This window comes from Halichoerus grypus, chromosome 2 (genome assembly GCF_964656455.1).
Source record: "Halichoerus grypus chromosome 2, mHalGry1.hap1.1, whole genome shotgun sequence".
NCBI classification, from domain to species: domain Eukaryota; kingdom Metazoa; phylum Chordata; class Mammalia; order Carnivora; family Phocidae; genus Halichoerus; species Halichoerus grypus.
Window position 1 is genome coordinate 79,125,967 of NC_135713.1, and position 26,574 is coordinate 79,152,540.

The 26,574-nt window shown below is 36.9% G+C and overlaps 1 protein-coding gene across 3 annotated transcripts in view; it reads left to right on the plus strand.

Annotated features, from left to right (window-relative positions):
• ELL2 (elongation factor for RNA polymerase II 2) overlaps window positions 1–26,574 on the plus strand; it is a 71,654-nt gene that overhangs the window by 15,171 nt on the left and 29,909 nt on the right. Inside the window, exons 1-2 of one of the 3 annotated variants that reach the window (XM_078067041.1) lie at window positions 1,753–1,800; window positions 4,689–4,788. In XM_078067041.1, the coding sequence (XP_077923167.1) occupies window positions 4,780–4,788 (9 nt within the window). In that variant the 5' untranslated portion in view covers window positions 1,753–1,800; window positions 4,689–4,779. Of the gene's footprint in view, window positions 1–1,752; window positions 1,801–4,688; window positions 4,789–8,989; window positions 9,595–26,574 lie in introns of those variants that run through there. The other 2 variants (XM_036084469.2, XM_078067040.1) reach the window with 2 other exon arrangements.

The following is a 26,574-nucleotide window of genomic DNA, read 5'->3' on the forward strand; positions in this document are numbered from 1 at the left end:
CTGCACCTCCCCATAGTACTTAGCCTAGTATTTAATCATTCTCACATGTTCCCCAAGTAACATGTGAACTCTGGCATGAAGGAGTAGCCCCACCCCCCCATCATACTCTTGAGTCTCCCATAGCAGATGTTTGTGGAGAACAAGGTAGTAGAAGAGCAGCATGGAAGAATAGGAGGATTGCGTCCTGGGTCCTGGTCCCAGCTTAGTTATTAATGGTACACATGGCCTATGGGGAATAGGCCTTGACTGTATTTTCTGTGATTCAGAATTCTGTAATTCTAGCAGTGTATAAAGGCCTAATAGAATGGGATTAGGGGGGCGCCTGGGTGGCTCAGTTGGTTAAGTGACTGCCTTCGGCTCAGGTCATGATCCTGGAGTCCCTGGATCGAGTCCCGCATCGGGCTCCCTGCTCGGCAGGGAGCCTGCTTCACCCTCTGACCCTCCCCCCTCTCATGTGCTCTCTCTCTCTCTCTCTCTCATTCTCTCTGTCTTAAATAAGTAAATAAAATCTTTAAAAAAAAAAAAAAAAAAAAAAAAAAGAATGGGATTAGGGGTAAGGGAAAAGAGACTGTAAATTAAGGTTGTGAGCCCAGAAAACCAAACTCCAGAAAAGTAGGAAAGACGTGCCATTTTGGTTGAGGAAGGAGTAGGGAAGGGAAGTTAGTATAGTGTTTGCCAGTTTCACTGTCATTGAGTTTCTAATGCAAAATGTCCCTAGACAATGATAAGTAGTAGGCTATGGAGAGAAGGGAGTTGACCAATAGAGAAGAGATTCAAAGTCATCACCAAACAGGCGAAATGAGCCTCCAGGAGGGAGTGGATGCGAAAGAGCAAAGTGAAGGGCACTAGTTTTTGAAATGAAAGGCATGATAAAAGAGCTAAGAGGACTGGTGTCTCTGAGTGTAAGGAAGCTGTGATATCCAGGGAGAAGTGAGCAGTTTGACAATTGAGAAAAGGTAGCATTTGTTTGACCAAGAAGAATTGATGAAATTGATAGAGATGATGAGCTGAAGACAGTGTCTGAGTTGCAAAGAGTCAGGGAGGAAATTATAACCAGCCTCAAAGGAGTTTGAAAAAGTATTCCCATAGAGAAACATACTGGTGACTTTAGATATAGGAAATTATGCCTCAGACTATGGTAGATACCTATAGCATTTCTTCTTCTAAATACACAATTCTATGACAAAATATTAAAGTTATGAGGAGGACAAAGCTTGTTCTAGAAATTATATTCTCCTGGTGAAAATCTTATAAGAAAACTGGTAACCTGTTTGACCCTCAACTAGAAACTAACCTATGGTAAAGTGTGAGAAACTGGAAACCACAGTTCATTATCAAATATTTTAATTTTCTATTTATAGTATCCTGTTAGAGTTCTGTAAAGTTCCTCTAATTATCTCTTCCTTCCCCCCCCAGCCTTTTAAAAACATATCAAGAAACTAAGCAAAAATGTTTTTTTGATGTGAAATTGAGTTAGTATACTAATCATTTTTTGCCAAATTGCATCATTTAAAAAAACCTGACTACACTGCCACAATATACCTGTGGTTGTGTGATTCAGAGAAATGTCAGCAGTATGATCTTGCTCATTAAGGCATCTTAATATGATGATATATAAACCTAGTTATATAATGAAAAGATATTTTCACAGACTATAGCATTGACCAGATGAACAGATTTAAAGTTTAAACATTTAGTTCTGTGACACAGTAACGAAGTTGACCTGTTTGTTTCTTATGTTTCTTTTAATAGAATTTAATTCCTTTTCGACCTTCTATTCAGTTCCAAGGGCTCCAAGGGGTGAGTACTCTTGTTGATTCAGCAAGAAAATCTAATATTCTTCTTACATACTATTATATTTAAACTCTTAAAATTTGTATTCACTTGTGCCTCAATATAAGGTCACTCATATTTTGTGAACTTTATGACTTAAATGTAAATTTTGGACACCTTAATACACTTGAATTATCTTTTCCTGATTTATTTTAAAAAATAATTCAGATATACTTATTGAAGAGTAGTTTTTTGCCCTAATCATGAATAATTGCATTTTTTACCTTTTTTTGACGCATAATATATGTCACAGTATTATGAGAATTTTTTTACTGCAATTGAGCAACCATAAGGAATTGTTAATTTCAGTCAAGTTATGATTATGTGATTGTTGTTACTATTGATGAACTTTTGCTCTCTGTAGACCTAATTTCGATTGTACATACTAAGAAATGTGTAAATAGAAAATTGAGTTTTGCCAGTACACAGAATATTGTATATTTTATTGCTGCATTTAAAAGCATAATAAATGATAACTCCTAATAAAATATACCTATGAATTTTGTGTTTATAATAGATGATAAACTTTACAGTAGTGTATTATTTTTTAATTATTACTATTAATATTTAATATTAATAAAAAGTCTTAATCATCCTTCCTTTAATATGCATTTCTGAATTTGTGTCTATATATTGACTGTAGTATGGAGATTTGGAATATCTGTAAATGGATTTTAGAGCTCTAGAAAAAAAAGGCAAGCTGAGAGAGGAAGATCATATTCCTGCTTATTATAAATATACATTTGTGAATCTTTATTATGTCACAAAGTGCAAAAATTCAATGTAAATCAATACAGTCTTTCTAAACTTTATAACTTGAAAACATTTCAAGAGTCAAGAGTTTAATTATATCATTCAGTACCAGCTAAGAGTACTTCTAAATAATGCTAACGTGAAGGAGATGTTTGTGTGTGGTTGTCAGAGCTCTGCTTCTACATGATAGCTTTACAATGAAGTTCTTTTTTTTTTCCTCCCCCAGTAACTGAGTGTTTATGAATGGGATCCTAATTGCAGCAAGCATCTTCTGCGTTTTGTTTTATCGCTTTTTAGGTCCTTAGCACCTCCTGGCACTATTTTTGAGGTATTAGTTTTGGTTATTTATGTAAGGCTTCTTAAGTTTTGTCACAAAATTTAATGGCATCAATAATCTCTGAAAGCATGTTCCAGAGGCAAGCCTGAGTCTGTGAACGCTGGAGGGCTCCAGGGATTTTCAGTAAAGGGTTATCTGAGATGAGAGTTCAAGACCCAGGAGTGGAGAGTAAGGTTTGAACTGCTTTTCCGTCAGTAGCAGCTGTTACCTTGTTTGGGATCTGCCTCTTCCCTTAATTCTCTTTTCCCAGTTAGGACATAAAGGCTAGGGAAATGCAAAAGAAGAACATTTTCTTAGGAGGCACCAAGTTAGACTGAATAATGAGAAACTGACACGTGCAGCCTTCCAAACTCTTGATTCAGACACATGCAGCTTTTAGCAGGCTTAGAAAGAATATGGTTTTCTCTGGCACGCCATTTGCCCACAAAAGGCCCCAGGCACCATTGCAAAGCTGGCAGTTGATATTTGAGACTTTGGATGTCCTTTTCTCAATTCTACCTCCCCCAGGCTTTCCTGTCTCATGTGTCCTTGCTTCCTCAGTTTATCTTTGCAAGCATCGTTCTCTTCCTACACCATTCCTTGCCTGGGTGTGCTTCTGATAAAGATAACTTAGATGTAAATGACTGATAGGTTTAAATCTTAATGGGTGTTTGAATTTTAACAGATAAGTTTTTTAACCCAAATGAATGGTTATTGGATTTAGTAGAGTGGGGGGAGGGGCAGGAGGCTGTAGCCTGAGAGCAATGGAATACTTAGCCCTACCTTGCTTGCTTAGCTTTCTGTCTCCTCTACCCCTCCACTCCCACCCCCACCCGAAGCCCCCTTTTTATTATTCTAACTGGGAACAAAATATATGGACTCAGCATTGTTTCTGAGCCTGCAGCTGCATTCCATCCACCCTTCCCCCCCTTCTCTTTGCAGAGCTCTCACCAGCCCTTTGGGACTTAGTAAAAACAAAGAGTCACTACAGGGGAGAGAGTGGGTTGGCACAGCCTACAGGGAATACGCAGAGCCACAAATGTGAGGGTCTTCTGTACAGTGCTCCTCTGTTATTCTCGAGAGCCATGATAGTTTAACATTGCCTGTGCTGATTGCTTTAAAAGCCCTGAAGAAGTATGCTTATAGTTTTCCTGTGTGGAAAATGTTCAGGACTTTTAAGAAGGCTTTAAAGGCTTAAATTTAGATTTCCCACAAAAGATCATTTTTCTTAATGTATTAAAATGAAAATTTTTAATACACTTTCAGAAATTTTGAAAGTTTTTCTGGAAAGGATTTGGCAAATCTAACAAATTTACAGTCTTTTTACGTCAAATGTGATCAAAAATATACATTAACTATCATGATAGTGTCATATATAGGCATATTTGAAACCTAGCTGAAGTACTGTTAAAATATCATTTCAAAAGTGACCATTGAGAGACCGTTAAGAGTATTTCGTTTCCGTGATGCTAAGCACTGCATGGTTATTGCTGTTCCTTTTTACTAATTATAGGATTTTTCTTGCTTCAGTAATGTCTTTAGAAGATCAGAATTTGGGTCTTGGCAGGTTAGCTTTTAAGCTTATTTACTTTTATGCCTGAACATGTTCTCTTAGGTTGAAGTTTTCCTCTAAATAAATGCGGCCTGGAACATTAAACAAACTAGAGCAGTATGCTGTTAACAGTGAAATTGCTGAGAACCATTGACTACCTAGATTTTTATCATTGCAGTTGACCTGCAGCTTTTATAGCATAAAAAAATGTAAATTGTGTCTTTCACGTTCCAGCTCACCCCTTTCCCTTAGTGGAAGATGGTACTCAGTAAACTGAGCGGTCATTGAAGGCATTTTCTGGATTCAGAAAGATGAGGAAATATCTATGGGAGCAGTTGAGTATGATTTCTAAATTCATGAATATTAGGAGCTGAATAAATTAGCCAAAAATGCCTTGTGGATTCTGAAGGGTATGGGTCAACCAGTTATCCTCACAGTTCTAATCACATCTAGGATACTCATAACTAAAGGTTTATTGGGATTATAAATTTTCTATGGATCATTCTAATTGACTGAAAAGGTAGCTGGTCAGATTCACATGGGCTAGAGTAATGAGGTGTTTGAATTACAATGTTCAGAGGGGTGTACTGGTATAATGCACCTGGTTTCCAAAAGCTGTATCTTGATTGTCAGGTAATCATATATAGAAATATAGTTGTGCCTCTTGTATTTTAACTGGATACTGAAAATGTAGCAGGTGAAAATTTTCCCAAAGTATGTGTTCCGGTAAAATTTTAAAAACTACACTCTGTATTTTTATGTTTGTTGAGGGCTTCTTGTCTAAAGACACAGTAGAGACAGAGCTATAATTACAGTCTAAACTTTCATACTACCAGGGGAAAGTTCTCCTCAGTATACTGTACAGCTTGGAAAGGAGAGGTATTAGAAGCAACTGAACTCATTGTTTTCAAGTAATAGCAGTTGTTACTGATACAGTTATCTACTGACCTAATTATTCTTCACAATTAATTCTAAACAGGTGCCTAAGCAATGGTTGTGCTAATAGGTTTGTTGTTGTATTTGTTTCTTATTTATTGCACATTGTTTTAGTCCTTACTGTTGCCAAGTACTTTGCTAAGTGCTTAGTGTGCAGATACAGGGATGTGTAAGACATGGGTCCGGTCCTTAGGGAACTCAGAGTCTCAGTCCAAACGCATATAGACTAATACTCAGGAAAGAATTAATAATGTAGGACTTATCCAGAACTCGCCACTCATAACTTCTATGTAAATGGCACTGTCAGGAGCAAGGCTCATGTGTGTATTTCTGATTGGTATGAATCAGCATTTTTTTTTTAACTTTATTTTTTGGGGAGACAGAGCACAAGCAGGGGGAGTGGCAGGCAGAGGGAGAGGGAGGTTCCCCGTTGAGCAAGGAGCCCGATGCAGGACTGGATCCCCGCACCGTAGCAGACACTTAACCACCTGAGCCACCCAGGTGTCCTATTATCAGCATTTTATTTTATTTATTTATTTTTTAAGATTTTATTTATTTGTCTGAGAGAGAGAGAGCACAAGCAGGGGAAGCTGCAAGCAGAGGGAGAAGCAGGGAGCCTGCTGTGAGGCTCAATCCCAGGACTCTGAGATCATGACCTGAGCCAAAGGCAGGTGCTTAACTGACTGAGCCACTCAAGTGTCCCTGAATCAGCATTTTAAACAAAGATTTCAGGGGATGCAAAATATATCCTGGTGATAGATAAGTAAAATTCCTGAAGGCCTATTAAAATCTGTATACACATACTCAAAAAGGTAAATTTGTGGTATCACTCAGATAAAAACTGAAATGGCAAGGTTTTCAACAGCAAATAATGGCCACATCTGCAGGCCTTTGGTGGCCTTGGAGTGCACTTGCCTGCAGCCTCAGGGACTCATGTCCAGGGAATGAGTATCCCAGGGCAGTGAGAAATAATGTTAACTTTGTCACAGTAAATGCGATTCCAGACCTCAGTATTTATGAGAATGTTGTTCCAAAATTTTCTAATTGCCTTCTTCAGACTCAGCAATCCCAGAGGCTTTAAGAAAGTAGAAGTTTAGTTTGGCATATATAATTTAGAAATTATTTTTAAAAAGAGGACTGAAAGTAGCAAATATTTTCTATAAGTACCATGTAGTGTCTCCTGTAAGATAGTGAGTCACACGTGCGTTTCCAGGAATAAACAAGGAATAACCAGCCAAACAAGTTTTAAATGTATGTCTTCCAAAAGGCACTGTGACCTTCTGAAGATTAAATCAGCATTTAATTGCTAACTTTAATGGCTCGAATAATGCTATAAAACTCTTACAGTGAGTCATTAACTAAAAAGAACAGAGGGTTGCATTTTTCTTGTAAGCATTCAGAAATATTTTGTCAATTGCTTATTTTCCTTTGCAGGTTGGGGAGAAGATCGGGTCTGAAATACTAAATTATATAGTATTGGAAATTAGTAGGCAATTTCAACCCACCTACAGATGCTTTCTGCAAACTACCCTTCTCTAACCTACTTGATACCTGGGAAGCAAAGATAACTATTCGTCTGAAACAGCAGCAGAGATAAAAATAAATCCCCAACACTGCCATTCCTTCGCAGATGATATGCCTGTACTCGGACTGCTTTCCCCTGCTGTTTTTGGTTTGGCTAGCCCATTGATTTTGCCAATGGTTGTGTTTAGTCAGTCTGCTCAAAGGTTGCTGACTAACAGCTACCTTTATACACTCAGCTCTGAATGTAATTAATACTAGAAAGATGTTAGAATTACATCTCTTTGTAATGGCAGTTCTGTTTTAATTTTTTTAATATTACAGTGGTTGACATGTATAGATAACATTTCAGTATTTGCATTGAATCGTAACTCTTTAACCATGTGTTAATGTACTAAGGTATCATTACAGTAATGGCCTAATACAATAAATGGCCTAATCTGAAAAAAAAAAATTTAACTTCAATATATATCCAATATTATATTATACATAACATATTATAATTTCATATATCATATAATATATAACATATAATTTATATTTATATATATATATATAAAGCTCATTCGGCCAGGAGTATGGGCTGACATTGTAGAAACTCATTTTATCTCAAATAATAATTGAATCATAGTTTGAAGCTATTGTAAGTTAACCAGTTGGTCTATTTTATGCTGCCATACACCTCTGCCCTCCTTTTCTTCTGGGTAAGAACTAGCAGTGGGGTTTCTAAAGAAAGAGAGCAATGAACTAAATTCACCATCCATTGTTTCACACCCTGACTAGGTAACATGACAGGCACCAGGGGACCGGGCCCCTCTCCTGCCCTGGAAGAGTGCAAAAGGGCAGAGGGTGGGAGGATAACTTTGCCTTTGTGTTTGTGGTACCTGCAGAAACTGTCTCAAAGTACTTGCTGACCACACCTTCACACAGATTCAGTGTGGGCTACAAAGGACTAGCCTCCCAAAATATGATCACAAACAGGAACTGATGGCGTTCTGCTCTGTCCTTCACCACACTGCAGTCACTTTGGAAGGCAGCAGTTGGAACTCTGATTGAAATCCGAAGCAGCCACAAATGCCATAAATTGCCTTCTTAGCAGTGAGTTAGGCTTCCTGTCTACATTCAACAAGCATTTATGAAAAGTCATTGTGTACCATGCACCATGGTTGACACTGTATAGACAAAGGTAAATAGGACTTTGAAATGCCAGCTCTTGTTCCTAACTGACAGTATCTATTTGTCAATAAAATCTGCCACTGATGGTTTTGCCTTTTTGTTTCCCACCAAAAACTGAAACTTGAAAGATTGAGTCACCTGTGTTACAGAAATTGTCACTTTAATAGCACTCGCTTATTTAAGCTTGGAAAATAATATTTTACCATTTTATAATACCTTACCATGAGCATTACTTAAGTATCTTTTGACCTCTTAATATGTCAAGACGCTATTCTAGGCACATAAGATGAGCTTATAAAGAGCTTTATTAAAAAGAAAAGTCAAAATTTAAATAAGCAGGAAAAACAATTTAGCAGAATGTGTCCAAGCCCTAGATCTTATTTCAAACGATATTTTGGAAATTTTCCTTTTAACATTTAACATCTTTGGAATTGGAATGCATCTCATTATAAATGGCATCTTCGTACTGTGTCATAGTTGGTCAGCATTTTCTATCATGCAGTGGTACATAAAATCATAGCCTTAACAATTGCTAGCATCGTAGATTCAATGAATTACAGCAGTGCAGTGGAGGTATTTAGACAGTCTGTGTGTTCTGTGATAAGATTTTATCTGAATAAAATCTTTTCAGAAGTTTTCTTTCCTGACCCCACCCTTGACTAGCTTGCTTGGTTAGCTCCATATGTTAGATAATCTGGGGGGATTTACAGGGAAGGTATATTTTTATAACCATTCTTGAATTGTGATCTAACTGGAAGGAACAAAAGTATGAAATTATAATGTTCTCAAATTTGTTTTTAAGCTAAAACCTTCACTTATAAAAGTAACTTGTTTTGAAAACAAGTTTAGAAGAGTTTTATGGGTTTAAAGACTTCAAAAAGTCCACAGACATGCCTTAAGGCTAATGAATTTGCCCTTATCAGGCCAAGAATTCTCAAATCTCTCTACATGGTCTTATAATTTATACTGTATTTTGCATAAATGTACAGTTATCTATTCAATTATTTTGTTGATAGATTCCAGTTATTTTTCAATGATTACAGCTAAAATTAATTGAATATTTATTACATGCTAAGAACTCTGTACTAAGCACTTTACACATTCATTCTCATTTAATCCTCACAGGAATGCTGTGAAGCACATACTCCCCTTTTGTTCATATGTATACATACCATGACTCTGAATTTGGTTTTTGAAACTAACACAATCAGTGAGTAAAGGAGCCTACAATCCACTCTACCATCTGATTTCAGAGCCTGTTCTCATCACTACAGTGATCCCCACCTGCCTATAATAAATGTTCAATAAGCATCTTACTTATTCTCACATTCATGTAAACATCTGTTGAGTACCTCTCCAACGAGCAAGAGGAAGAGCAACAGTCAGGAAGGTCTCAGAGAAGTAATGTTTGAACTGGGCTTTGAAGTATTACCAAGAGTTGGCTGATCAAAAGAGGAAAAAAATGCTTTTCAGTCCCATAGTTCAGCATGAGCAAAGTGTTAAACAGGTTTGTCAAATGTTCCCACCTTATTAAGGAATTTCAATTTCACCTTGGAGATCAGTACTTCTTACTTATAAAATGTTCCTGGGAGTCTGTGATGAGGTCTGGAAAGCATGACTTTAAAATATTTTCCCCTAGGCTTTCTTATGATAGCTAGGTTCACTATAATTAAGAACATTATAAGAATATGCAGATGTATAGGTATGTGTACATTCTGTTCTCAGGAGAAGGTTCACAACTTTCATTATTTTCTGGGTGGTACCTATTGCAGTAGGTGCTTTCAAACATATTTAGAAATAATGCATGGTAAGAAAAAACATTTCACATTGTGACCCTTTACACTATAGGTATACACATTCACCCAGCTTAAAACAGAAGTTTCACAGCACCGTATTGTTTCTTCATCAGTATAACCTGATATATTCTATTTCATTTTAAAGAATCCTGGTCATAATCCACTAAATTAATGTCATGACCTTCCAGTGGATAACAGTCTGGTTTAAAAAAGCACTGCAGGAAATTATCATCTATTTAAAAAATTTTAGCCAGGGAGTCATGTGGTCAGATTTGCATTTTAACATTTAACATTTATCCAGTAGCTCCCCTAACTTAGTCATTCCTTTTATATTGGAAGGAAGGAAAGAAAGGAGTCAAGGATGGCTCCATATTTATGATGAGTATTTGTTGGATGGTGGGGCTATTATACAAATCCGAGATAGATGAAAAAACACATTGAGGCAGGAGGCATGGGGTGTGTTTTGTTTGGGACATGCTATACATGAGATGCGTAGGTAATACTCCATACCTCGTTCTGTCAAGATGGAGCTGTCCGGGAGGCTGTGGCGTCTGGGAGTTTGGATCAAAGGGATTTTCAAGAAACAACTCCAAAGGACATTTCATAGGATTTAATTATACATGGAAGTTCAGTAGTAAGGAAAAAAAAGTGTGTTTACAGATGGAATTCTAGTATAAATCTATATTTAAGGAGTTACTTTTTTTTCAACTGCTAAAATTACTGGTTGATTTATGAATACTTAACTTATGAGTGTTAGTACTTTTAATTTTTTTTTTTTTTAAGATTTTTTATTTATTTATTTGAGAGAGAGAGAATGAGAGAGAGAGCACATGAGAGGGGGGAGGGTCAGAGGGAGGAGCAGACTCCCCGCAGAGCAGGGAGCCCAATGCGGGACTCGATCCCGGGACTCCAGGATCATGACCTGAGCCGAAGGCAGTCGCTTAACCAACTGAGCCACCCAGGCGCCCAGTACTTTTAATTATTAACATTTAGGGAATTTAAAGCTCCTTTTGCCAAATTTTGTTCACACTGATTTAGAATAATGGCACATAAAGCTAAACTGCATACTGATTCAGTGGAAGAATACTCAACAGTGAAAACTCAGGTGGGCAGAAGACTGCATATGGCATCACACCGTTTTTATAAAGTTGAATAATAAGCAAAATTAATATGTGGTAGGTATATACACATGCGATAAAATTATGGAAAACAAAAGGAATGATCACAGAAGTTGGAGTAGTTGTTATGTTTGGTAGAAAAAGGCAGGCATAAGGGATTGGAGTGGAGCACATGGTTAGATTATTGCTAATGTTCTATTTTTTAAGTTGGGCAGTGAGTTCATAGGTGTTCATTAAATCATCAAGCTTCATAACTCTCAAGCTGTATTTTGTAGAAATAAATATCACATAAAGATTGTTCTCATTATCATTAACTTTAAATATGATCTGTCACCTTATCTTCATGGATTAAATGACAAAAGCCAGGACATATTTCAACAGATGCCAAAAAGGCATTTGATAAAAATTCAGTATTAAATCTGAATAAAAACTTAAGGAAATAAGTAAGTAGGGAATAGAAGAATTCTTCCTTAGCATGTTAAAAAAAAAAAATCTCTATGAAACTAATAGCCAGTTACATACTTAGTGATAAGACCATAGAAATATCTTTATTAATGTTAGCAATAAAGTACACATGCCCACTATCATCTCTGTAGTTTAACATTGTTCTGAGAATGCTCAGTAATGGAAAAGAAAATGAAATAAAAGCTATAGATAATAGATAAGTTTGCCAGTATCTGCAGATAATCCAAGTACACCAAGTGAAAAACCTAAGGATTTCTTTCAGTTAAGGTAGTCACTTCAGAAAGAACTTTTAAAATCACTGGCTTAATATTGGGTGGCTGGTGTGAAAAGACATTTCTTTCAAAATGAAAGCAAGAGCAGGATTTTTTTTTTTTTTTTTTTTTTAAGATTTAAGAGAGAGAGTGCAAGCAGGGGGAAGGGGAGAGGGAGAGAGAGAATCTCAAGCAGACTCCCCGCCAAGTCCAGAGCCCCACACAGGACTTGAACTCACGATTGACCTGAGATCATGACCTGAGCCGAAATCAAAAGTCAGACATTTAACCAACTGAGCCACCCAGTTGCCCCAAAAAAGCAGGGTATTTGTTAACTGATGTTATTTTTATGTATTTGTTAACCCAGTAGAAAGCAAAAGTTGATAATGTAGGAGAGAGGGAAAGATTTGCTGGAGCAATGTCCCTGAGTAGGTTGAAGAAATGGTATCTCAGATATGAAATTGGCTTTAGATAGGAGCAAAGAAAGTTCATCTGTGGTAACTAGTAAGAAGGCATGTATATGAGTGCAGATTTTGAAATTACTGGTTGTTTGTTATAAACCATTTCTTTAGCTATATTATCTTCAATCTAAAGTCAAAACACATAGGCCAAAGTCTTAAAATGTTAGAGCTTGGCAATGTGTTGGCATATGGAACATGCCCAATAAATGGTAAGTATAATTTTTTAAAAATCACTGGCCTCCCTAAGCACCAGCAATTAGTGTTTCAGTGTAAAAATGATCTCATTTATGGTAGCAATGAAAAATTACCAAAATGAAATACCAAAAATTAAGTATAGGTCATGTTATTCTAGACCTGTCTAAAGAGCTATATTACTTTCCTGGTGGGTATAAGAGAATATGTAAGTGGTAAATGGCAAGACTGTCCATTTAGGTAAGAAACTTTTTAAGTTGTCATTTCATCTCCCTAATGAATCAATAGGTAATAAGACATCATATATACCATTATACTAATTTAAAAAAATAAAAAAATCCAGAAACACAAATATAAACCTACAAAGTAAATATGAAATGCTCTAAACCAAAATGTCATTGCTGGTAATCTATATGAGATTTTTTTACATATATATTTGTTTGTCTCCATTTCCTAATTGTTCTATATACATAAATGTTTTGTGATGCCAAGTTTAAATATGTAAAGAATCTAGGAGAAAGGCTAAATATTAAAGGTTGAAAAGAAATAGGTTGACAGTGCAAATAGAGAAGGCAGGTCTTAAGAAGTTATCTAGAGCTGGACACCAGCTAAATATCTTGCTAGTCTACTACTTGATAGAGCTGCTTTGTCATCTATCAATGGAGAAAGAAAGTTTTCTCCCCATCTGTGATCTTTCTCCCCATTGGAAGGAAGGTTCAAGCAGAGTTACTGGTGTTAACAGGGATATGAGAAAAAAGGCCACTTTTCTTTTTGAGTTAACAGTTGACATTTTGGAGCAGTGGTATTGTGATGTGCCCTAGGAATGGGTCTTGTCTAGAAAGGACAAATTACAGGAATGAAAGTAGTAGTCAGCTGAATTTAAAAAGATAAAATTCTTAGGGATTTTTAGGTAATAAAACTCAGAATGCATAAAACTGATTAAGGATAACTAAGTTGGGCCCACAGTGTAAGGGTTGGTACTTAATTAGCCATAGAAAAGGGGCAATCTTTTTCTGTACTTAGACAGCTTAGTGTTTAATAATAATTCATTAAGTTATATTGGGGATGTCTTATTTTAGACTGAGAATATAAGGCATAGACATATTTATGAATGTGGTAATACTCTATCAATCAATACCAAGAAATTCTTTGACTAATCTGAATGCTTTTTAGTCTTCCCTTATTCTAATTGTGCTAGTAATTCACTGAAGTCAGTCTTCACAGATTAGGAATGAGGGATGGTGCTTGAGTGTGTTGCATTTCCACTGAACAGTAAGATGATGCTGACTCTATTTCCACAGCTATTTAAAAGTCTTGTATTTGGCTAAAAAGAAGAACTTTGCCCTAGGGATGCTTGGTATTTTTTCTTTGTGTTTCTTTTTTTAGGATAGTGTTTAACTTTGAATAGTCTTATGTTTCACAATTTCTGATTCTGTAAAAAACCAAACAAAAAAAAAAAACCTTTTTTTTTTTTTTTAAATATTTAAGGTGATTGAGTCATGAAAGGCCAATGTCATTGTGTAACCATTTTTTAAAGCTATTGTTTTTCATTGAAAAACTAATGAATGTACATTTTAGAATTGTATATAAGGTACAGATAAGGACAAAGATGAATAAATGTCTTAACAATGAAATGAAAACCAGCTAGTGTTGTTGGATTTCTCCTAGTCTTTTTTTTTTTTCATGTTCACACATACATTTTTAAAATTGTAGTCACAGTGTATTTACTGCTTTTTTATATCCTGCTTTTTCCATTTAACATATGAGCATTTTCCCATGTCATTAAATAGTAAAAGTTACTTCTAAATAGCTACCTAACATTTCATTTTATAGATAAACTAACATTTCTTTAGCAATCCTCCTATTACTTATATAGTTTCCATATAACAGTTATCCAAATATAGTCATTAATTGTCCATATATAAGTCTTTGCCCTTTCTTTGCTAACATATATTCCTTTATTTGAAGGCAGGTTTGATGGCTTTGCCAATAGCTCAAGCATACTGTCCTTAAAAATGAATCTTTTAGTCCTGTATTTCTTACAATTATAAATCAATTTATCTAAGAGACTTGACAGGTCCTCTTATTTACATTAGACCTGCTAAGTCTCTTAGAAATTAGAACTGCAGTTTCTAATTTAGCTCTTGTATATATCAGTAGTGTATCAATAGCTTTATACATGTTAAATCAAATAATTTTACTTCCTTTATAGTCCTGAAGAAAATTAGCACATGAATTTGACTTAAGAAAATTGAATAGAACTAAATTTTATGAAATGGACCCCATCTCAGGAATGTATTTTCGGGGTGGGTGTTTGGAAAGAGATCCATAAAAATTAAAACCCTGTATAGGCTTTATTCATTTTTAGGGCTACCTATAGATTTGACACTAAAAATCCCCACAAACTTTAAAATACTGTTCACATTTATGAAGATTGTAAGTAACAAAGCACTTTATGTTCATGAGAACTCTTAATTCTGTTTTCTTTGTTTCTTTGTTGTGCTGTATAGCATGACTTCTGTTCTCACTCACATTTGGCAGCGGTTCCTCCTAGGGCTCTGAAGGCAGCATATTTTTTGTGGCTCGCGCACTTGGGAAGCAGTGTTTGCTCCCCTTCTACAGTAGCAGCTGGCATCTGTGATTGTTCAGCCTTCCGTAGACACTTGTTGTGGCCAATTTGTTCTTGGACCTAATTTCTCTGTACTTTGGGTTGGAAACATTTAGAAATATTGCTGGTCTTTTTGGTTGTTTGTTTTCCCAGATAGTTTCTTTGACTTCTATTTAAGCTAACACTGAAATTGGAAACCTTGAAGGTTTCTACTCTCTTCCTTTTGTAAATACCGAGGATTCAAAATAAGTATTGTCAGTTTTTTTTTTTCCTCTCAATATTGTCAGCTTTTGATGATCCACAGGACACTTATTATCTGTCCTTTGCCATTTGAAAACTACTTCAAAAATCAAATACCTCATTACGTATGTGTTTGAATCAAACAAGCTAAAATCAGAGTGGGAGTTCCCCAGTAGTGTCTTTACATCACCAGAGCAAGCATTTTGGGGCACATACTACACGCCAGACATTGTGCCAAGCACCTTTAGAAGGGTTATTTCTTTAAATTTCACAGCAGTCCTATTCAGTGAATAATATCATTATCCTCATTTTGCTGATGAGGAAACTAGGGATTAATAAGGTTAAGTTATTTGTCCACAGATGGTAGAATCCAGAGCCAAGTCGGAAACTGGGCAGCGTGCTCCAGAACTCATTATGTAGCACACTAGGTATCATCTGTTTGCACTGTTCCCTTTTCCTCTGAGTGTAAAAGAGTCACTTTTCTCAAACGATTGAGGAAACCCAGCTTAGAACTGGAAATACAAAGGGATCCAGTAATAAAGAAAACATTTTAAAAAGCAAAGAGAACAAAGAAGCAGAACACCATTTTTTATCTTTGGTATCCTCCAAATATTTGGCAGTAATTCTCATCAAAAAAGTGGCACATAAGAGTTTATATTTTGTACACTCTTTTGTAATTGTCATTTAAGATGTGACTAAAATTTATAGCCCCCAGCTGTTCTACATCTTGTTGCTGTTTTTCTTTCCTTAGCATAGAGCCTTGGTTTTGTGTCTTGGGTCCCCAGAGTCTGGGGATTCTGTGATGTAACCACAGTGGCTGCCTCAGCAGTCCCAGTCCCTCATCATCCCTTTCTTCAACCAGAGCAATGCTGACTCTGTTTGTAATACATGGTGGGTTTCCCCATAAGATTTATTCTGAAAAAGATTTAGCTTTAAAAAAAAAGTATGATTATTGTTGGTGTTGAAAAACAGAGAATTAAGAGCTGAATATACTTCCAAATCTATATGAAAATATTCCTCAGACTTTGATATTGTTTATGTTATTGAACTTAATGAGCTTTCATGGTAACATTGATTGGTTTGGGATAAAACCATGTGTTCTGTGAAATCCAAGGCCTTGGCCACCTTTAGCAATTTATGTTGATCTTGAGGATTCACATCTGTTAAGTACCAGTCTCCCCTAGATTTACACAACTGTTGCTGCTGATGGCCATGCATGAATTCTATTCTCACTCACATTTTGGCAGCAGTTCCTCCTGGCATTTGCAAAAAGTGCTTTCCTCAAGACTCCAGGAGAGCAAAAAGGGGAGAAGATCCTTCATCAAAAGGAGTGAATTTGGAAATTGACATTTATCTTTAAGAATGTTTTTTTTTTCTTGTAGAATTCAAGTTTGGGCTTTGTTTCTGAGAAACATCTTTTTTTTTTTTTTTTTTTTTTTTTTTTAAACAAAATTCTGCTTTCTACTTGACCAAGAGAATTACTAAACTTAGAATTATTTAGTGTGGTCTCCCTAAGTTCTTTAAAATGCAAAACGGTCTTAAAGACACTCATTTTCTTTTTTTTTTTTTTTAAAGATTTTATTTATTTATTTGAGAGAGAGAATGAGAGAGAGCACATGAGAGGGGCGAGGGTCAGAGGGAGAAGCAGACTCCCTGCTCAGCAGGGAGCCTGATGTGGGACTCGATCCCTGGACTCCAGGATCATGACCTGAGCCGAAGGCAGTCGCTTAACCAACTGAGCCACCCAGGCGCCCAAGACACTCATTTTCAAATGGAATTTGGTGAGGACAGAGTATTCTGTGAGTATTTTAATAAAGATGAAGATACTTTTTAAAAAGAAAAATGTATAATGTAAATTTAAGTTCCACAGATCTCGGCAGCCACTTGGCCTGGGTTTCAGGGCTAAACATAGCACAAGAGAGGTCAGAAATTTTCTCATCCTGACGTTTGTACCACACAGCATGCAGCTGTGTGGGACTTTTTTTTTTTTTTCCTCCTCCTTTCATTTTGTTATTTATTTTTGCCTGCTCTGGGGAGCCCTGGTTTTCCACAGACTCTTAAGTGATCTATTTCAGATACATCTCTAATTTTTTAGTCTCCCTGGCATAAGGCTTCATCCAAATGAATATAATCTAGTACCAAGTCAGAAGGATCCAACAAATACTTATTAGGTATCTGTTCTGTTCCAGATACATACAGAAGTAAGACCATGGTCCTTGCCCCCAACTAACTGGTGGGGAAGAAGACACATAAGCAAGTACTTTAGCATGCAGTGTAGTAAAGGCAGCACTAAAGGGGAGCGCAAGGGGTTATGGAGACAGAAAAGGAGCTTTAAACTCCCCTCACTGGAGAGGGAAAGGCTCCCTGAGAGAACAGCTCCTGAGCTGAGTCTTAAATAAAGGATAAGTTAGCATAAGCCAAGGCAAGAAGTGGGGACATCAAATACAAGGTGGAGAGTGAGGGCCAGGTCTGTTGGGAAGGAACCTCATATGTCCTATTAAGGAGCTTAGACTGGCTGGTAGATAAATGGTAGTAGAGTCATGAAGAAATAAATGATGCTTGGAAATGACATGATCAGATTGGCATTTTATGAAACCAGTTTTGGCAGCCAAATGGTTAAAGAAGGAGCTTGAGAACAGACAAAAGTAGAGGCTGAAAGACAAGTTGTCCAAGCAAAAGGTGATATTGAGCCAAAGCAGAGGAGAGAGATGAGGACATATATTTGAGAGATCATTCAGGAAGTGAAAGCAGTATGACTTGTGATTATCTGGATGTTGAGGGGCATGGGGTGGTGTGAGAGAGGGAAGATTGAAGGTTGACTCCCCAGGCTGCCAGTAACCTCAGTAACTAGATAAATGGTGGTTTATTAACTGGGAGATAAACAATATGAGAGGGTGGGCAGATTTAGGGATAAGATAAAAATTTTTTTTTCTATATAAGCGTTGATTCTATGGGATATATATAAATATTAGAAGGGACTGGTTAATAAAAGGAAAATGAAAAGCAGTTTTATAATGGGAGACTTTAGTTTTTGCTGCCAAAAAAAGACTTCTGGATTAGCCCAGCCATGAAGTTTGAAAAAACTTAAGATTCTCTCACTTTTCTTCTAAAAGCTTCTTTGGCATTTCTCATTTTTGTAGTCATTTTTAAATCTAAATTTTCTCTTCTGTTATGCTCCATAGTCTGTATACCTTTTCCTTGATACAGTATCTCTAGTACCTGCCGTTTGTATCTTTCCCCTGCCAATAACTGTCATCCCCCCTTTTCTCTTGGAAATACCCAGCTACTACCCACTGTACCCAGCCACCTGGTCTCTGCTAAATTTTTAACCATGAAGCTACAAAATGAGTCATAACAAAACTCACTTTGAAGCCTCTTTTTAGCTGGTGAAACCAGCATTGGTCAATTGTATTTTAGTGCACCTAGATAGTATGAACTGGGTTATATTAAAGTACTCATCATCATATCAAAGATACTATATATATATATATATATATATATATATATATATTTGTGTGTGTGTGTATAAATACATGAATATACGTGTACATGTATATATGTATATGTGTACACACATATACACAGACACATGCACACTCACACTCTAAAATAATTCTAGTTTTCCAGGGAGAAACACCTTGGTGTCATCCTTGATTTCTCTTTTTTTTATACCTAGGAATCTTGCTGTATCTATCTGCAAAATATATCCTGAATCCCTCCACTTCTCCCCATCTCCTGATTGTTCCTGGATTTCTATACATATGTGCCATAATGGCAAGGATCTTTGTAGTTTTTGTTCATTATTGTGTCACAGAAATGTAGACACATTAGGCACTCAATTAATATGTTGTTCCTTACTTGTAACCAATTAAAATTAGTTTTGAAATGTTGCTATTGATGATGTTTTCCCCAAGATGGCCATAAATTTAAAAGAATACATTAGAGATGAGAATGCAATTCTCAGGAAAGATTTAAGACTGTATCCCACAGGGGCTTCTGGGTGGCTCAGTCGGTTAAGCATCTGCCTTCAGCTCAGGTCATGATTCCAGGGTTCTGGGATGAGTCCTGCATCGGGTTCCCTGCTCAGCTGGGAGCCTGCTTCTCCCTCATCCTCTGCCCCTCCCCCTGCGTGTGCTCTCTCACTCTTTCTCAAATAAATAAATAAAATCTTAAGGAAAAAAAAAGACTGTAGCCCACAGAAGTAGTAGAACCAAGGAAGCTCAATACTGGTCTACTCTACCCTTTCATCAAGAACTTTTTAAGAAATTCTAATACTGGATCTAAAGCTATATGAAGAATAATTAAGGAAAGCTATTCTACTTTTTTTCTGTAATAACATCTTGATAAAGAGGAAGAATGCAGGAAATAAATGGATTTATTTTGTACTGAATTATTCATATTAATTGTTACATGGCCTGAATTTTTTTAGATAACTGCCAGTATTTCTCTTTGTGCTAGATAAATTTAACATTTTGCACTACTCTCCTCAGTACAGTATCTATCGTGGGTATTTCAGATGTTACCTAGTATGCGTGGGATCCTCTCTAACCCCTGCTATTCCTTGTCCGTAGGAATAGTTAGTTGTTACTGATGTCCCTAATACTTTTTCTATTGCTGGAGAAAGATACTCTCCCCTCTCTCCTCCCCAGGCATTGGTTTTCACATCTGGGTTGATCTGACAGGCTTTTTTTTCCTTCCCTAAGCCCATAATGTTAGGCCTAAAGTCATAACTGCTGCTCTGGTTTGAAAAATAGGACTTGTGGCTTTCAGGTTGAGGTTTCTATTTTCTGTTCTGATTCTAGATTATTCATTCTGCCCCTTAACTCTGGAACAGTACATGCAAATATACTTCTCTAGCTAAACTGAATTTTCTAGATTTTTAGGAAATCACAGAATCATTAAGAGTCTAGAAAGGGTTTGAGAACAACAGAGAATTCTAATGTTAAATGTTTATTGCAATTTTTTTTATCTAAGCTAAGGCATATAGTTTATATATAGGAAAATAATAAACTTATTAGTAATAAAGTATTAAAAGACCAGCTATTCTCCTAAGATACTAGAGAAATGGAGGAGGTAGGTTCTGAGGTTTTATAAAATGGGAAACTATTATTCAGTATGAAAGAACCTACAGCAAAGAAAGTCATTATTTTAACCTGGCATTTCCCAAATTTATTTCAGGATAGAACCTTTTTCATGTAAGGAAACTTTTCAGCATACTTTGGAAATATTGGTGGAAAAAAAAGCAGATACTTTAGTTCTAGTCCTGGCTCAGGCATTAATCAACATTTTCATTCATTCAACAAACATGTATGGAGTGACTATTTCGTGGCAGACACTATTTGAGATGTGGGTGATATATTCAGGGAACAAACCAGACAGAAGCCTCTGTCCTTCCAAGGATTATATTCTGGTCAGGGGAGAAAGACAGTAAACATAATCTGTACATAGTACAGTTACTAAGTGTTTTAGACAAACATGGAGCAGGGTCAGGGGGTCAGGAGTACAGGGGTTGCAATTTAAATAGTCATAATGTTGAGCAATCATCGAGTGTCTTCTGTTTTCCTAATCTATAAAATGAAGAAATTCAAGTAATTTGATCTTAAAGGGCCTGCCAGAACTATGGGTTTGCTTTAATCACCCAAGAGTTGTATCCAGCTGTGTTACTGCTGGGCCATGAGCATCTTACTGAGCATTTATAATCATCAGGGTTGGATATTAAAATTCAAAGAAAAGTCTGTAAGTTTAAATCATTTGTTAATACCCACAAAGGAGCAAAGCGTTAATTTTAAATAAATGCAAAAAAAAAAAAAAAAATTGATGGTCCTCCTGTTTTCAATCTAGCATGTACCTCAATCCAATATTGAGTAGAAAGTACTTAAGGGTAAGAAACCTCTGCTGTAAAGGTACCAATGGCTTTTAAGCAGATGTTAGCATGTCTGTATGAAAATTTGCAGCAGTGTGCACATTGTGTTACTGCCCTACATCTTTATGTAAATCGGAGGTCTGTGACTTGATGTTGAAGTGACATTCTAGACAGTGTTCCATTGCTGTATGCCTGAGCTTGTATCTCAGAATAATTAGAAGTTTTGACTTAAACATCTTGGTATACAGTGTTTATGTTAATTATAAATGTCTGAAGGTTTCCTGAAACTTTTTTTTGTAGCTTTTTATCAGAGACAGACTGGTGTTTGGAAGGAGGGCTATGGATTGTGGTCCCAAGCCTTTGATTTTCAGCCCCCCATTTTTGGAATGAAAATTAAAATCTACTTTTCCAACTTCCCAGAACATGGTGGCATATATTTATATTCTTTGTCTTGAATAAGAAACTGTTGGGAATCATAGTCTTTGAAACTTTTTTTTAAGTAATATTTCATTCTTAAGGCATTTAGCTAAAAATTTCAAGTAGACCATGTGTCCCTAAATATAATGGCATTCCACTGACTTGCAGGAGAAGCCTAAAATACTATAATTAAAACAGAGAAGTTCCTATTACACAAAGGGATGGTCTTCCAAGATTGTTTCTAAATCAGACCTCAGTATTTCTTTTCCTATGGTGGTAGCCCATTCCCCGGAAGCTGACCCTAGGGCTCCCAGTAACAGTCATTTCATAGTCATCCCCCACCCCTTCATATTCCATAAATTTAAAGTCCAGTTTATAAGAAAATGCTTTGTAACCATTCGGGAATAAAGGACTGCCTACTGCTTCACTATCTAGACAAGCTGTGGAGTAGGCTCCTGTATATCAGAAAGGGGAGTGATGAGTATCTCCAAGTTTCCCCGAAAGTCTAGTCTCTCAAATGGCTCTAGATTTGACAAGGTCTTGAATCCCACTTTAGCTGTGGCCTTCAATAGTCCCAGAGGCTCTGGTCCACTCAGAGGTCCCTATAGTTTAGTTCTGAAGTTCCCACTCATCCACCCCCACCTGCCCTAATTGTCATACACAACCTGCTCTTTTCATTAGGACTCTTGCTTTACTGCCCATGGGGGCCAAACTGTTATGCAGATTTACCAGCTATGAACATAAGAGCTCCTTCCTACATCCTTTTCATTCTTAAGAGCATAGTTATTGATACAAATAAAATTTGTATCTAATTTATACTGCCTTCAGAAAATGAGATATACTAAATCTATAGACAGTGTAATTTAAGCTTTTGAGATTTTAAAGATGTAAAAGTTGCTTGGCAACACCTTGCTCTCAGATCTTTTACAGGAAAATCCTGAGATTAAGTCAGGCTGTACCATCTACATCGCTGCTGCTCTGAAAACCACTGAGGAAAGGTGACATAGAAACTCAGAACTCTGTTTTGTCATCATTCCTTAACCTCCAGCCACCCCAGCTCCATAGCTGGACAAAATACTATGATATACATCAAGATTCACCTTTGGGTCCCAAAATGACTCTGAGGCCTGTTCCTGCCCCCATCTGCACAGTGCTCACTTATACACACATTCACAGAGTGGAACAGAGGTTAGGAGAGGAGAGATTGTTGAGAAGTCCTGCTCGCATTCTCCATCATGCTCCCTTTCTTCCAAAGACTTGAGGACAAAGCTTGTTTGTCGCTGGTAGTTAGCAGCCTGAGAACCTTACCTGCATGTGAGGTATATATAAGAATGGGGGGGGGGGAGGGGCGCCTGGGTGCTTCGCCCTTTGCCTGCCACTACCCCTGCTTGTGCTCGCTCTCTCTCTCTCTCTCTGACAAATAAACAATCTTTAAAAAAAAAAAATGAGGGGGAATAGTAAGGACTACAAATAGTCTCCAGATACGTGTTACTTTGTTTTGTTTTTAAGTTGAAAACTATACAAGTCTCTTCTAATTGTTACTGCAGGTGAGGGTTTTGGAATTCACAGGGGAACTGAATTCTCGGAGACCATCACTACAAAGGTTTACTTTCTTTATCCTGAACCAATCCTTTCTCATTTTGAGAGTTCTTAGTAAATTATTATCTCTTTCTAAGAGCTATTTTTTAATTGATATCTAAAGTAGGCATTCCAAAAGAAGTACTTTTTTATAACTCCCATTAAGACTTTTGCTTGTTTGCTGACTTCATGATATTTAGAAGTTTCAGAAATTCATTTGCAGTAGGTACTTAAATCTTCATTCTCTCTATGACTAAAATACACTTTAAATATGCTTCAGGTACACTTATTTGCCTTTCATTGTTTTCTGATCAGAAGTTTTAAAAATGGAATAGTGTTGCAAATAAGTTAAAATGGTTCCTTCCATTTGATACTAATTGGGAACTTTTATTTTTTTAAGATACTATTTTTCCTTCTACTTTATTAATATTCAAAAGTCACTGAAGTCAGAATTCCGACTTCTAAGAGACTGACCTGCCTCTATTTGTAATCCATAATTTCTCACCCTTGGCCCTACTGACATTTTAGAATCTCATGGTAATTCTTCATTGTGGGGGCTATCCTGTGCACTATAGGGTGTTGGACAATATCTCTCCCCTCCAGGATGTGCCCGTAGCACCCACCCAGATCAAACGTCCCCAGGGGCAGAATTGCCCCTTGTTGAGAGCAGCTGTTCTGATCTATGTGTAACACATGCTTCCAAACACTTCAGTGGGGATATAGCATGGGTTGTATGTGCTTTTCTTTTTAACTTTATTTCTTTTTAACCTGATTCTTTCCTATTTGGTTTGTGATACTTTTTTAAAAGACCGCAGATTTGTTTTTTGTTGTTGTTGTTTGTTTCTTTTCTATTCAAGACACTTTTAAAGAAGGAGAATATTAAAACCTTCTGTGTCCACCACCAGGCCAGACCCTATTATTTTGAGGAGTGTGTACAGTAATTCATACCAGATATTTTTGTTGTTGAATCTTCCAGGTTTATACAAGACACTGTGTGTACATGTTTAAATTTTTTTTAATGTATAGGAAGATAATTTTTCACCTTAAAAAGTGTAAGCATTACTTCAGAACAATCAGTTCAGAGGCTGAGAAAGGAAAAATCTACATTTAATTATTACAAAGGTTTGATAAGAGCTTTCATGAAATGCTGTTTATTATATGTCTGAGCTTAAGAACTCCTGTAATTAAGTTACAAGTTTTTAGTGAAAGAATACTGAACATTTATAGAATTTGAATAAATAGTCTAGTCACTCTTGAAAAATATAGAAAAAACTCTATGATTCTACTTTTTAAAAATGCAATTTAGAATCTCCCCAAAGGGACAGTCTTCCATATTTTGCTGGGTGAAGTGCTTCTGCATTTCCAGACCTGAGCTGCACAGGAATGAAGACCTTAGACCTCAAGAGAAACCAGAGCCCGGCCTGCAGATGAGCCTGCAACCACTGTGAAAATGTCCCCACCCAGGCTCTGCAGATCTGTGTGAGGGTTAAGGGCAGAAGGAGAATGGAAATGAGTTAGAGCGGGAGAAAGGATTCCATTTAGGTGTTCACACCTTCTTTACCTGTTCACTTTCTCTCCTAGGCCTTTAAGGAGGCTTTAACTACAGGGCACATTCCTTCTCTATCAGCAGAATCCTGCTATTCTTTAAAATATAAAAGCAGGGCGCCTGGGTGGCTCAGTTGGTTAAGCGACTGCCTTCGGCTCAGGTCATGATCCTGGAGTCCCTGGATCGAGTCCCGCATCGGGCTCCCTGCTCGGCAGGGAGCCTGCTTCTCCCTCTGACCCTCCCCCCTCTCATGTGCTTGCTCTCTCTCATTCTCTCTCTCTCAAATAAATAAATTAAAAAAAAAAAAAAAAAATCTTTAAAAAAAAAATAAAATATAAAAGCAGACAGATGTCAGTTGAGTGCTGTTACACTCAGTGCCTGAGGATGGACTTTTTGTTCCCTTGTATCTCAACACAGCATTCCTTTGGCTCCTGCTCTCCCATACCTCTGTAGAATTAAGAAGTAAAACATAGCATTGTTTCACCAGTGTATGTGTGCTAACTAGGCATTCACTTTGCACACCCAGTAATACAGCCTAATGAGTCCTTCCAGAGTAAATTAAGACTTGCTCACAAAGTTCCAGCACTTTAGAACTAGGGGAAAATCTGAGAAATAAAATAACTTTAGGGACCAAAAGAGGTATAATTTATAAAGTAGATAATAAATGTAGAAACTTATCACCCTAGCAATTGGAACTAATTTAAAAGAAGGAGTCAAAGTTTAAATTTCAAGGATGATGGAGGCTCTATGGAGTATATTATGTAATACTCAACATCTTTGGTGAAATTTGCCCTCTCAAGCTTGACATGAGTTTTCTGAATCTCCTCTGAAAAGATGTTTTTCTTTGACTTATTTCTACCCCTTGTTCATTCATTCCCTCAACAAACATTTATTGCATGTCTGCTATGCACTAGACATTGCAAATTATCTCACTTCTTACTTTCTTTACGTTTTGGTGTTGGTTTTGGTGGGGTGGCAGGGAGCTGTGGAATTGGTAGCTTGGTAGCTTCAAACAAATTCTTTTCCTTAGGTCAAAAGTTAGGTGTCTTTTAGAGTGAGCAAGTCACAGTCGCTTGCAGGGTGTCCTGCCTGGCCAAGCAGAAGTTATACATGTTTATGCTTACTAGCACATTCATGAATATCTGTCTGGCAACCAGTTAGTTCTGAATCTTCATCTTACCATAATGAAAAGGGCAGATTTGGTAGGAAAGAATGAGAACTGGAGAACATCCGCCCCCCCCCCTCCCGCCACCTCTCCACCCGCCCTGCTCCCTACTCATCTCCTCAATTGCTAAGACTCTGTGTATTTGGAGGCTGGAAAGCAGGAAGTCATATTTTTTATTCTTGCCAATGAATCCTTTTCATAATTATCACCTAACATCATGGTAGCCCCTGCAAACCCAAGGGAAGAAAGGTATTAGGAGCTGGAAAGGGTGGAGCCATTGAAAGACAGAAGTTTTCAGTTCATTTGTTCACAGATGTTTACTGAGGTCCTACTATGTACCAGAAAATGTGCCTAATACAGGGGCTCAGTGATCTAGAGCAACCCCATCCTTTCACTTTTGGGGCTTCCCATCTAATAGAGAAACTAGACCTTGAGTAAGAGCATAAAAAACATTTGCCTTTTCCACAGTGTTGTTTGGGGCTCGGCCTTGGAGTCCACAGAATCCTCTCTCCGGGCTCCTGACCCTATTCTGTAAACATGAGGGTAAGAGAATCTTAAGGCAGGGAGAAATACCCCTCTGCATTTTGGTGTGAATGTAACTATGGCATTGACCTTATGCTGCTAGTTATTCTTCAAAAATATTACTCAAAGAAGGAAGAATTAAAATGAAATGTGCATATAATAAGAGAGTAAAGATTGGGATATAAACTCTGTCCCAGAGATCATTTAAATATCTAGAAGCTATTCAGCAAGGGGCAGCATGCCAGCCAAAGACAACCTTGTAGCT